General features: G+C 40.6%; 1 protein-coding gene across 1 annotated transcript in view; it reads right to left on the minus strand.

Annotated features, from left to right (window-relative positions):
* LOC103253341 (histone-arginine methyltransferase CARM1-like) overlaps positions 1-12602 on the minus strand; it is a 147347-nt gene extending 134745 nt beyond the window's left edge. The window contains exon 1 of the mRNA XM_021709420.1: positions 12497-12602. Within this exon, the coding sequence (XP_021565095.1) occupies positions 12497-12602 (106 nt within the window). The remainder of the gene's footprint in view (positions 1-12496) is intronic.
* Positions 12603-14113: the final 1511 nt, after the last annotated feature.

Consider the following 14113-nt stretch of genomic DNA (forward strand, 5'->3'; position numbering starts at 1 on the left):
ATTTCAGCAAAAAGTCCATATTTGGGGGTGGGGGGGGGGAATAGAGTAGCCTTTTGATCTGCAGGTACCATTTGTTTGAAGGATGCTCTTAATTCTGTAGAGCTAGAATGGTTCCCAGAGGAGAGGAAAGAAAGACCAGCTGTTTACATGATAAAGTCGAAGCAGATGTCTAGTGGTTCCTTCAGCTGCTCAGGATAGAAGAGATACCAGAATGTGAATTAGAGCTGCTGCTCTGGAATAAAAATAGCCCTGGGGAGTATTCCAGAAGCCTAAGGGCAATGGGTGGAGTATATAAGGATGAGGAACCACCCTCAATTACTAGTAAAAGCCAAGTGCCTCTGGCCGGAGCACACTTCATGATTAAAATGAGAACTCCTTCCAAAGGACAAGTCTACCCAGACTGTTTCTGAAGGGGATGACCTGGTGGCATTGTTGTTAAAAACTCTCAGGCTGTACACCACTGCGTTCTGGGGTTATTTTTTGCCACAAATACATAGATGTAATTTTCTCTATCATATAAATAATAACCATGGACACAGTGGCTTCATGCTACAGCCATGATTCCAATTATTTCCCTTTGAGTCTCAGGTTTGACTTAGGTTTCTTCCTGACAAATCATTATTTTTCAATTTAGCACATAGTTATACTTGTGGGTCAATACAGACTACTCAGATGTACCATTTTATTTTTGTTCTGTTATTCCTAAAATACTAGATTGAAGGGATCTGGTTTTGTTTGCTTGCTTCTCTAAAGTAGCTGCTATTTACAAGTGATATTGTCTGTAGTGCTTTCCAAATGAAGAGTTTATTTACTAAGATAGCCACAGCTTTCTGAGCCAGGAAAGATAATACCTGTCTGACTACCTCAGCTATTCTGGCCACATGTCTCAAAATTATACCAGAGAATATATAACTGACAATATGATAGTAATGATGTGGATCTCTAATTTAATTTAATTTGACTTTATTATAAAGATGTGGGGTACAGGTCAGGATTAGGTATACAAGTAAACTGCATGCAGGTGAAGTTTGGGCTTCCAACTAGTCCGCACTTCCCTGGTTTAAGACTAGGTACCCTCTGTGTTATTATGTACCCCACTCCCACCCCCACCACCCGGCAGTATCCCACAATTGCCAGTCCCTCCCTTGTGTTATTGTGATTAATGTTCAGGTCCCACTTATGAGTGAGAACATGTGGTATTCAGTTCTTTGTTTCTGTGATAGATCACTAAGTGTGATTGTATACGATTCCATCGAATTTGCTGCAAAGTCCATGATTTTTGTCCTTCTTATGACTGTGTATATTCAATTTTGTATATGTATCACACATTTTTTATCCAGTCTACTTTTAAAGGGCAGTAAGGTTGGTTCCACGTTTTTTCTATGGCTTTAAAAAAAAAACCAATATATCAAACTATAGACATCGTTACAGAACTTAAATAATGTGCAGAGATAGCCTATTTCAATTATGCCTAGCTCATCAGCTCAAGTTTGCTAAATTAAGCTCTTTCTACTGGGTACCCAAAGAAGGAAAATATATCTATTTTTCTGTAATCAGTATACAAAGAAGAGAGCAATACTAACCACTTGTCCCGTTCAATTTTCTATTCCCTGCTTTCACGGTCTGGGTGTTTTTCCCCTTTGGGATGGAACTGCCTTAGGGTAGACTGCTTTATTGCCCACATTCTCTATTTGGTCAGAGGTGGAGAAGTGAGATTGTATCTCAGGACATCATTCAAGCGGACAGTGATGTCACCAGCTGGAATGCTGGTCTTCTGTTCTGTGTGTGCCTCTTATTGTTCTCTGTATAACATATGGTATAGTAATTACTATTTGGTGTATTATTTTTGCTCTGTCTTGCTAATTAGACTATAAAGTTAAAATATTTAAATGAAGGTCTAAAAATTTACTCATCATTAAATCCTAGTGTCTAGTGTAATATCTCATACGTAGTAAGCATCCAATAAATATCATTGAATGCATAAGTAAATGAATGAGTGAAAGCATTCTTTCCTTTTTTCCCCCTTTCCTTTCCTCTTCTCCCTTCTCTTCCTTTTTCCTTCTCCCTCCCTCTTCCCCTATCCCCACTCCCCTTCTCTTTTCTTCTCTTCTTCTTCTTTCTTCTTTTTGGATATGTTTCTACTTCCACCTCCTGACTGGTCTAGATCTTCCAAAGCAATTGCCTCAAAATCAGGAATTTTCTCACTGACTTGCTTCTCTAATCAGGTGTGTGCAAACTTAACTATTCAAGCTCAGTTTCTCTATTTACCTAAAGAAAAAAGTTGAAAGAGAGGAGAGAAAAGTTGAAAAGTTCTTTGAGTTAAATATCACCAGAGAAATCAAATTATCTTTGGTCCACCGTGCACTTCCAGTCAAAATCTATTCACTATCTGAACTTCTAAGTATGTCAATGTATTTGCTTCTCTCTCTCTTTTTTGAGTTGGAGTCTCACTCCATTGCCCAGGCTGGAGTGCAGTAGCATGCTCACGGCCACCCCAGCATCGACCTGCTGGGCTGCGGCGATCCTTCCGCCTCAGCCTTCTAAGTAGCTGGAACTACAGGTACGGGCTACTATGCCCAGCTAATTTTTGAGTTATTGTAGAGACGAGGTCTCACCAAGTTGCCCGGGCTGGTCTGCAAACCTTGGGCTCAGGCAATCCACTTGCCCCGGCCTCCCAAAGTGCTAGGATTAGAGGCTGAGTCACGAGCCCGGCCTGCTTCTCTCTCTCTTTTTTTAATGGGGAGGAATATAATATCTACATAAAATAGTTCCCATACCTTCTTCATCCCAACTAACAAAGTTAGGTAAACACAAAATGAATTTTGCATTTCCAGAGAAAGGCATAGAATCTCAGGGGGTGAGAGTTAAAGTGGGGATAGAAAAGTGAATACATTCCAAACATGTATATATGCAGGGTATTCTGCTGATGAGTAAAATTCAGCATAAGAATGGCCCTTCTTATACCTCATGCAAGTGGCTATACTTGTAAAGTGGCAAAAAAATTTAGATATAAAGTGGGTTCTCTGAGTGTCTAATGTAAATAGCATTATTGTAAGACATTGTATGTTTCTATTGCATACTTGAGAAAATTAGAAAAATGGACAACTTCACCAAATTTCAAGCTAATGTCTCCCTCTTAGTGCTTTTGTCTCCTTTTTAAAAAGAACTTGTCAGCATTCCTTGAAAGCAACTGTCAAATTAAACTCTCTTAAAACAAAGGCATTCATGAATGCTAAGAAACTGAATATATTATTTGAGTTTACTCTTCACTCAAAGTCTTACAATTTGGTTACAAAGCAACCAAATCTGTAGTTCATAATTTGTATAGCACTTACCTAGAACTATTTTTGTTCAACCAAAAGACTGGTGCAAAGCACTGGAAAGGACTTTTAGGAGTTTTCTGTGTATTTGTCAACTCTCTACCTGTCAAGAATCTTATGTAAATTTAGTTGGGCTTGTGGCTTGTGCAAGCAGACACAAATTTCATATATATTTTCAAAACCAATGAACATTCATTAAGATGTCCAGCAGTTACCTAAATAGTAGTAAAATAGTAAGTTTCACTATTTATAAAGCCTAGAAAAGTTTGCCCATTTTTTTTGAGCCTTGAACTAGGTCGGTCCCTAATTCCTGTCTGAACATTGTGTGCTTGCTCTGACACTCTACCCATCAAGAAAGAAAACCCAAGATTTAAGAATCGTGTGGTGTCCAATAAGCAGATGGAATAAGGGTCAGCCCTGGACAGAGGGATAATTGACTGAACTAGAACAGAAACAAGAGTATAAGGAAGGTTATCAGTGAAAATTCTTTTGTTGACAAATGGTGGAAAACTCAGCCAAGTACTATTGAAATAGAACCTTCATAATTCACAAAACAGAAAAATACTGGATTAAAATTCCATTTTCAAGAACAGCTATGTCCAAGAGCTCCAATGGTATTGTTAGGATTTCCAAAACGTTCCAACAAAAGCCCAAGACTGAATCTTTTTGAACCAAGTTAAATTAAGAACCCATTTCTGAGTCTATTTTCTATGGCAAGGGATCAATACCAATTGGTCTGAGTTGAGCCAGTCTTGTCTGGACCCAAAGGGTAATTGACCTTCTGTTATCAGAAGAAAGGAGAGTATGTTAAAGGTAGGCAAAAAATCACAGTTAACCACTACTGAAAGACAGGCAGAAACATTATAGACTAAGCTAAGACAAAGGAAGCAGGATTGAGAAAATCTGTATGTTTCAGGCAGCAAATGGGGAAGGAAGATGAACCATATAGATTAGACATTCAGTTTCTTGACTTCTGAAATCTTGGAGCTCCAATGAGCTTAAACTCAAATTTTGCTTGCAGTCACAGTTAGTAATTGTAAGAGGCCACTACAAAGCAACATTTCTGGAGAAATATTTCTGGTTCTATAACATGTTGAATCCCTAACATTGCCACAGTTACCAGCTCTGTCCACACTTCCTAAGAGTACTTGTCATTGCTCCCAGCTCCTGATGTTCTGGTTATACTGTTAGACCCCATTCTTAACCAGTAGACTAGTTAAGAATGAGTTGTTAACCAAATGGTAACTCAGCCTGAACCAAAAGTCCTAGGTACAGTAATCAAAGACAGACTCTGGGTATCTAAAGTGGAGGGATGATCCTGTCTTGGTTCACCTGGGACATCCCAGTTTACACCTGTTGTCTTGGAGAAATTATTGATCCTACTCCCTTTCACATTCAAAGGAGTCACCTGGTTTGGATGATAAATTATGGAATCACACTGGCTAAAAATTCAAGAGGTGGAGGGTCCATGTGAACCAAGTACAACAGCAACAGGCAAGTGAGAAAGATGGGGAGACAGAAGGATGCAGAAAGGGGAGACCATGCAACACCTGAGAGAGAGAGAGAGATGGAACACTTGCTTCTCCACTATCATTCCAGGCCTGGAAGGTATTCAATTCCAGGAGACATTTCATTACAGTAACTTTCCTCTTTTGACTTGAGCTATTTTATACAGGCAGTCTTGACTAAAACAGAAATTCCCTCACTTTACAACAGTGTATTTTTTGTTGAGTCACTGCTAGATACTCAAGTTTTCTAAGACAGTTTTATTTTTGCTTGCTTTGTTTTCATTTATATTAGTTTTTATATCTTTCTCATTTCAAGTGGTTTTTAAATCTACACCATGCATTTCTCTACCCTAGAAGTGAATCCATCTATTGGCAATGGGCCCAATTCTACCATCATGCTTTAACCTCTGATGGTGAAGAATATCCCATTTTCACATGACTTAGGATTAAAATGGAATTCTCCCAAACCACCTAGTCATTTGAAGGTCACCAGACTTGTAGAAAGACAAATGGTACCTCCGTTCACTAAGTGAGGCCAGAATGTGCCTTCTGGAGCATTTAACATGTATTCACGTTAAATTCACAGAGGGACTAATTTATTTATGTGGCAGTGTGAGCTATTATTTGATTAGTTCTCATGGCTTCCTGAGGCTTCCGCATGCCTCCCAGCAGGTAAAGCAGCACAGGTGAGCACCAAACAAGTGGCATGAAGGCACATTTCCAATTTGATTTAGATTTACACAGTTTTTAAAATGACATCTGACAACTGAAATCAACATTTTTATGACTGCCTATATACTATACTCCCTACATTTCCCAAACAGAAAACTTTGGGGAAACATTAGTGTAATCCAACATAAAAATTTTTTTTTTTTAATTGAAATAGCAGCCTGTGCCTTCACTACAAAATGCTTGGGGCACTTCATTTTGCTAAGTGAAAATTTTGCATAACAGGTAGGCCCAAAAGGCTCTCTGGGCTTTCTCTTTATATATTATCCATAAATAAATGAGACAAAAACCCCCATAAACTCAGTTGAGAAATGCTGCACCTGTTACAAGGATGATGAAAGAAAGTATTTTGTACCTGAGAGGCTTGAGATTTCAGATCACATAAAAAGACCAGTGTGGATGACAAGCAATTGCTTTGTTAGTTTTGCAATATGATTTTTAAGATCTAGCTCTCTTCTTATTCAAACGGATTTAACAAGAATTCTGCACGGTTATGCTGGCTAATCCTATTCAAAGATTAATCTTGTCTTCATTTTTTAGAAAGAAAACTGTAGTTCTCAATGAAGTGAATCTACAATAATTGGCTAAAAGCATGGACGTGCGTGTGTCTTCTTAACTCAATCTCTTGGCTTTTTTTCTTTTGCTTTCTTTTTTTTTAATATTTACATAGGTAGTCCACTGGGTACAAAATGAGCAGAGACTGAATCTAGTCCATAGGAATGTTTTAATTTGGTCATGATGTGTTTGAGGAATCAGAAAAATCTCACAGGAAATGTGGATTTCTGCCTAAAATTGTATGGCAGGGCACACCTGGGTCTGAAGTGCTGTGTGGCAACAATCAACATAAGGGAAGCAGCTACTGCCACTTTCTGAATGGGTACAAGATCTCCAGACACCCTTGTTGCCCCCATTCCCCCTTCTTTGCAACCAGTCCACTTCACATACTTCCATGACCTGCCTGGGCCCTGTAGGCATTTGAGTCTGTCCCTCTGCCCCATCCCCCAGTCCTATACTCAATGCCTCATCATAAAACTTAATGGATAGCACGTCTGCAACTTAAAATATTTAGCACTTATATTTCCAAGCACCATGAGATTATAAATGCCAAGGAAAATAACTAGTTATCTATTATTCTAGGTTGAGGAAGTTTTGCCAGAAATGTATAAAAAATGCTCTACTGAGATCTTGCTATTCTTATAAAGCAGGTATCTCTCAATTGTACAATGTGGGATTTATCACAGGAAAGCAACACTTTATTACACTCTTTTTCCAATCAACTGATAGTTTTATTTTAAGCTTGCAGTAGAGGGTGTTGAGTTTCTTGGTGATGACCTTATCTGGCCACTTTGTACAGATGCTCATTCGGATAGGTTCAAATTCTAGGTCTAAAGCTGTTAGATTAGTTCTGGTAAATCTGTCACTATCATTCCCAAACAATATATTTTTATATGAATACAGTACTGTTGCCTGGCCTACAGTGTGATTTCAGTTGTGAAGGTGATTTTTTAAAAAATTAGACCTTCCGTAACCTTAGTGATGATCTATTGGACCGAGTAGTGTGGCACCTACAACTGAAGAGTGACTCCACTCAGAGAGGATGTCCATAGCTTCTTTACCTAACAAACTGATCCGAACATCTACTCCTAGGACAAGCGACCAATATATTCAGCAATAGTTGAATTAATGCTTTCTGGTTGATATTCATCTGTACTTTGCACATATAGAATGGGGATACATGGAACCAAAACCAGAAGGATTAAATCCAGGATATTGGTTATTGTTCTATGTTTTTAACATTACAGCCAGCAGTTCTTTTTGTATATGTGGTTTACCTGAAGCTTTAACCGCAACCCAGCTCTAGAATAAATGTCGAGACTAGAATTCTTTGATACTTTGATAAAGAAGACTGTTCTAAATCTTATTAGGAATGTAGCTCTTGCATGAGTGTTGAGTCTAGAATCCTTGATACTCTGTTCCAACTTCTACTAGGAACACACATGAAAAAGTTTCTTCAGATCTAGATGCCAAGAGAAAGCTTTGCTTGACATATTCTGTCCACCTGCCACTGCTCTACTTTTTATGGACATTGGGTGGTTCCTCTTTTTATGGACAATTCAGTGGTTCCTCTTTTGCTTGGGTGCTAGCACACTCAGAGTCAAAATCATGGGTTGGCAATAATATTATGGGTCCTCTAATATGCAGATTTATGTTTTAATTTCCTCTCGGTCTCAGTCCTCTGTACTTTCTATGCTTTCCTTGATCTTGAACTTTATCTATTTATATTTTATTATAGAGATGTGTAAGGAAACTCAAATTTTCTGTGGTAGATGAGCATCCATCCATCCATCTATCTCTTTGGGAGACGGATGAGTAGATAGATGCTGATCAGTTGGTTCCATCAATATTACATGAAGATTTAACAAAGATTGATTAAATCATGCTGCAGTTTTCTGCCTCACTTTCCACACAATAACCCACCCTGCTCTGAACAGCAAACACAAGGACTTTGGAAGCAACAGCCTTGGTCCCATATGCTGAAAGCAGATGGGAGCTACACTGTCTTCACAGTAGCAGCTGCCCAGGAACCAAAGTGAAGAGGAGGAGGCTGGGGGAAAGGAGCACAGGGGAGAGAAACACAAAAGAACAGTCGGAAGTGGAGAAGAGAGATACTTCCTGCTGCCAGTTGCAGCCAGGGTCAAAAGTATACACACACGTATGAAGTGTTCCATTTAGTCATATTTCCACATTTATGGTGTCCCTTGACTCAATCCCCACTGCCAAGAGGTATTGTGATCTTCATTCCACAGATGAAAGAGATAAAGACACAGTTTGCTTTGAGTCAAACCAGCCAGGCCAGTGTTCATTGCAGCATCCATATCTGCATCCCAGAAAGTGAGAAATTCTAAAACACAGGACATCCCTAAGGGGTAAGTTCTACCTCATGCCTTTTATGTATCAACTGAGGATGGCTGAGAGGAAAAGCCACGGAAATTTAAAATGCAACATATTTATGTAACACAACTAATGGGGAAATGGCTTCAGCTCCAAGCAGAGAGATTGGCTAGACAGGGAAAGGATACGTTTCTGTTTTATATCTCAGCCTTTAATCCCGAGCCTTTGGGAGGCTGAGGTGAGTGGATTGCCTGAGCCCACGGGTTCGAGACCCGCTGGGCAGGCGAGACCTCATCTCTACAATAAAATTAAAAAATTAGCCGGGCATGGTAGCACGCCTGTAATTCCGGCTACTCGTAAGGCTGAGGCAGAAGGATCGCTGGAGCCCAGCAGGTCGAGGCTGTGGTGGCCGGGAGCGGTCACTGCACTCCAGTCTGGGAGACAGAGTGAGACTCCAACTCAAAAAAAAAAGAAAACCATGATAGTGAAAGGGTCTCTGTGTATAACTGCAGACATTTCTTCTTTGGAGATAATTATTTGAAAACTAGTTATCTATTATTCTAGGTCGGTGAAGTTTTGCCAGAAACGTATGAAAAATACTCCACCGAGTTCTCACTATTCTTATAAAGCAGATATCTGTCAATTATACAATATAGGATTCATCACAGTAAAGCAAGAAGGATACCAAGTCGATAAAACATTGCACTTTAAAATTATTCTGTGTTACCTACACACAGATATACATACACATGCACACTCACACACACTCAAGGACACAAATTAATCCCCAGAGGTATAGTATGGAAGTATATGGTGCAGAGGCAGACAGCTCAGACTCAAGCCTGGCTCTACCATTTGGCAGTTGTGTGGCTTTAGACAGGTTACTGTGTCTCTATTTTATGCTCTATTTTATGATAATACCTAAACCCTAGGACTGTTGTAGATGTATATTTGTCTATAAAATGTATATGTTATATGCTAATATATATTTATACACATGCATATGTGCACATACCCACATATAAATGTCTTATTGTAAGCACTTAAGTGAATGTTAGCTTAGGTTAGAAATTCAGTTTTATTTTGCTAAAGGAAAGTGAGTAAACAGGTGTAAATTTTATCCAAGTGGCCCCTAGGACTCCTCTCCACTGGGAATCTGTTTCTTTCACAATTACCCCAGGGTAGGATGGCCCTTTCTGAGTTTTTTTTCTTTCTTTCTTTGAAGGTCTAGCATTGAAATTCATACCAGCACTATGGAAGGAAGCCAAGAAAGCCAGCTTTTCTTGGAAGACTGCATGCCTTGGAACAACCTGAGCCAAGGGGGCCAGAGTGCTGGCGGTGAGTCAGCTCCTTATTAAAAAGATTTATTGATCACCCGCTGTGTGCTAGGCACAGGCATGGGGGCTATGGAGGGGGGCTGCAAATGAAGTTAGAAATGAGTCTTCCCCCTCAAAAAATATTGGTGGGGGGAGGAAGAGGAGAATGGGGGAAGAGAGAGAGAGAAAGAGAGAGAGAAGAAAGAGAAGAGACAGAGAGGAGAGAGAGGGGAGAGAAATTGACACACATGAGAACTATTACACAGCAACACATTGTTACACACAAAATAGCATAGGATAATTTGTATTCATAGATCCAAGGAGATGGAGCTCTGTGCATTCCATCAGGGAAGGCTGCTTAGAGGAGGTGAACTGAGAGCCAAAGGTAGGACACATTTGAGCAGGCAGAAAGGAAGAAGGAGGGTAATAGCTTGAGGCAAAGCTTCCAGCTGGGAGAGTTTGAGCTGTTGCGAAGGCAAGGATGTGGCCTGATTTTCCAGTGTGGAGGGGCTGAAATATGGAGTTACAGAAAAAATAAAAGCTAAACAGAAAGGCCACTTGGTGATGTAATGGATTAAAGGCAACTGGTAGCCTGTGTGGGTTTCTGAGAAGGGTATGAAGGCAATTTTAGCTGTTTTCTTTGTGTTGAGTGTTTGTGCTGCCATGGAATCATAGTTGACTTTATGAGCACTTCTATCAAAATCATAAGTTGTGACCTGCATAAGGGAAGGAAACCTGTTTCTGGCTTGTTCACCATTGTCCAAGACAGTGAGTGGTACATTGCAAGAGTCAATCATTCCCACAAAGAATAAGTAAAAATCTCCTATTTAGTAATTAAGAGAGAGAGAGAAAGAGAGAGAGAGCGAGAGAGAGAGAGAGAGAGAGAGAGAGAGAGAGAGAATGAGAATGAGTGTGTATTTTGTTTGGCAGAGGGCCTAGCTCTATGGTTCTTTTTCTCTTCCTCCTCCTCTCTCCCCTCTTCTTCCTCTTTATCCTTCTTCTGCTCCTCTTTCTCTTTCTCCTCCTCCTCCTTTTTCTTCATGAGCAAGGCAATAGCATACAAAGAACACATTATAGCCTCAAACGAGTCCTGCCCCTTGGCCAGCAGGACTGCTTAATGTTTCCACGCAGATTGTGCACACATGGCTCCAGTTCACAATGCTCACATAGACCGTGAAGAGAATAGTAGTGTTCCTTGGAATTGTGTTACACAGCAGCCCTGCACACACAAGCTTTTCATGTCATGCCTAACTTGGAAATTCCTTTCATACTTCAAAATTCTAGAATAACCTCAAAAACCCTTCCCACCGACAGAGCAGAAGGCATTTCAAAGAGTGGACAGAGCAGAAAGAAGCTATTAACAGTGTGAAAACGAGAGAAGTAATTCCTTTGGTAACTGATAGTTGTGGCAGCATTTGCTATGTATATTGGAAGAAAAGGACCCTCCTAAAGGGTTTTCAGAAAGGAAGAAGGGAAAGATCACTACTTTAAAAGCTTGAACTTGAGTAACTACAGTCAAAGACACAGAAAAAAGTGCTGCAATTGTAAAATACCTGATTCAGGACCGTGAAAGGTCAGTTTGGTATGGAACAGCACAGGATATGAGAAACATGGGACACAAAAGGATACTCAGGTGGTGTGGACTCAGGAAGATGCCAGGAAAGTGAAATAATCAGGACCGTTACCTAAGGGATGCATCAATTCTTTCTGGAGGTGAGATCAGCTGTTAGTGTCTGAACATCATTTTTTATCATTTGAGTCTCAGAAGCACGTCCTATGATTTATACATTATATAAAAGAAAACAATTTAGAAAACTGTATGTCATTAAGACCATATGGAGGTTCCAGTGATTTACAAGTTGCTTTGTTATCTTTTGTCTTTAAGGGTCTGAGTTTAAAAATTCTAGAACTAAAGACAGGGATATTGTCTAGGTGGTCCCTGGGTGATGGGCCCAGTTAGAATTCTGGTTAGTGGCCAGGTTGGGCAGAATGAAGAATTTTACAATGAGAGGTAAGGGTAAGTTTCATTTTTTTGCTTTTATTTCACCGAGTCACCAATACATGGCAACACTTTATTTATAATTTTTTTTTATTATAAAGATGTAGAGTACACTTCAGGGTTAGGTATACAAATATTGATTATGCAGGTACCCTTGTTGATGAGGTATACCCCTCCCTCCCCTAGCAGTTTCCCTCAACTGACATGGCAACATTTTTAAGTGGAAGTTAAAATAATGAAAACACATAAAAGCATACTTTACCATACATAGCATCTCACTTGCAAGTGACCCATCCACAAATTGTATACATTTTTAGAGTGCTTTCTATTTAACAGAAATTCATTGCCAGGAGCTGTGGCTCCCATCTGTAATCCCAGCACTTTGGAAGTCCAAGGTGGAAGGATTGCTTGAGTCCAGGAGTTCAAGACCAGCCTGGACAACACAGTGACATCTCATTTCTACCATAAAATAAAATAAAATAAATTAGCCAAGTGTGGTGGTGTGTACCTGTAGTCTTATGAGGCAGGATGATTGCATCAGCCCAGGAAGTTTGAGGCTGTGGTGAACTATGATTATGCACATTACACTCCAGGCTGAATGACTGAGAGAGACCCTGACTCAAAAACAATAATAATGATAAAATAAAATAATAAGAAATTCACCAGTGACAAGGCGCTATCTGCCATGAGCTTCACTAGGCGATCACAAAGGATGCGAGGTGGAAGCTCTACCTCTGTGGTCACTGAGGAACTGAGAATGGATAAAAGGGTGGAGGGCGCTGGCTAGGACAGCAGTGAGCCTGACTTCAAATGCTGCTGCACCATGGTGGGCTGCCATGGACTCGCAGCAGTGCAAGGCCTGGCCCTGCTGTGGTAGTCCCAGGTGGGTCTGCTCTCTCTCTCTGAGTAAACACCCTGAGCATTCCAAAAGCCCCAGAAGCAGCACTGCACACAGCAAGATGACAAACTGTTACTGCTGTGCCTCTCTTGTGGCCAAGATCACTCTGCCATGCGTGACAGTTATGGGGGCACAGGGCCGCTTCCTTGCCAGACTCCACACTCCTGGGGAGTGCAGCTGTGTCTGGTTCATTTGTAGATATCCCACAGTGCCTTGCCCATCCCTGGGCCCATCACAGAGCCTCACAGTGTGCTGAGTGATGTACGTCATATCCATTACCTTTCTCTTCTTTTTTAGAGATTGGGTCTTGCTCTGTCCCCCAGGTTGGAGTGCAGTGGTATGATCATAGCTCACTGCAGTCTGGAACTTCTGGACTCAAGCAATCCTCTGCCACAGCCTCCTAAGGAGTTGGGCTACAGGCACACACTACCAAGCCCAGGTTATTTTTTCATTTTTTTATCTTTGTAGAGACGGGATCTTGCTTTGTTGCTCAGGCTAGAGTACAAGAGTATCATGATCATAGCTCACTGCAGCCCTGAACTCTTGGATTCGAGCAATCCCTTCTGCCTCAGCCTCTGGAAGAGCTGGACTACAGGTATGCACTACCATGCCCACCTTATTTTGTGTGTGTGTGTGTGTGTGTGTGTGTGTGTGTGTGTGTGTATGTTTTGTAGCGATGGGGTCTCTCTCTGTTGCCCAGGCTAATACAGTAGTATGATCATAGCTCACTGCAGCCTTGAACTCCTAAACTCAAGCAATCCTTCTGCCTTAGCCTCTGGAAGAGCTAGGACTACAGGCATGCACTACCACGCCCAGCTTGCTTATTTATTTATTTATATTTATTTATCTGTAGAGTTGAGGTCTTTCTCTGTTGCCGAGGTTAGAGTTCAGCAGCACAATCATAGCTAACTCTAACCTTAATGTCCCGGGCTCAAGCAAACATTCTGCCTCAGCTTCCTGACTAGCTGGGACTACACATTATCTCATTTAGCCTGCCAGCAGCTTTGGAAGTACATATCGAACCTATCCCCTTCATGTATGAGGACACAGAAAGATGAAGTAACTGATGTTAAGTTACTGATTAGTGACAGTCCCAGGATTTGTGTTCCAAAAGGCCATGTTTTTTTTTTCTTTTATTCAATCTCAACCCCCCTCCCTGGCAGTTTCCCACTACTGTCAATCCCTTTCATATAGTATTATGATAATTGTTCAAGGTCTGCCTCTGAGGGAGCACTTATAGTACTCTTTGTTTCTGTGATAGATCACTGAGTACAACAGACTCTAAATCCATCCAAGTTGCTGCAAAGTCCATAGGTTTGTCCTTCTTTATGGCTGTATAATATTCCGTTGTGTATATGTATCACATTTTTTTTCTTTTTTTTGAGTTGGAGTCCCACTCTGTCACCCAGACTGGAGTGCAGTGGCTGCTCCCAGCCACTGCAGCCTCGACC

This window comes from Carlito syrichta, unplaced genomic scaffold (genome assembly GCF_000164805.1).
Source record: "Carlito syrichta isolate Samal-C Ts95f unplaced genomic scaffold, Tarsius_syrichta-2.0.1 Scaffold222196, whole genome shotgun sequence".
Taxonomy (NCBI): domain Eukaryota; kingdom Metazoa; phylum Chordata; class Mammalia; order Primates; family Tarsiidae; genus Carlito; species Carlito syrichta.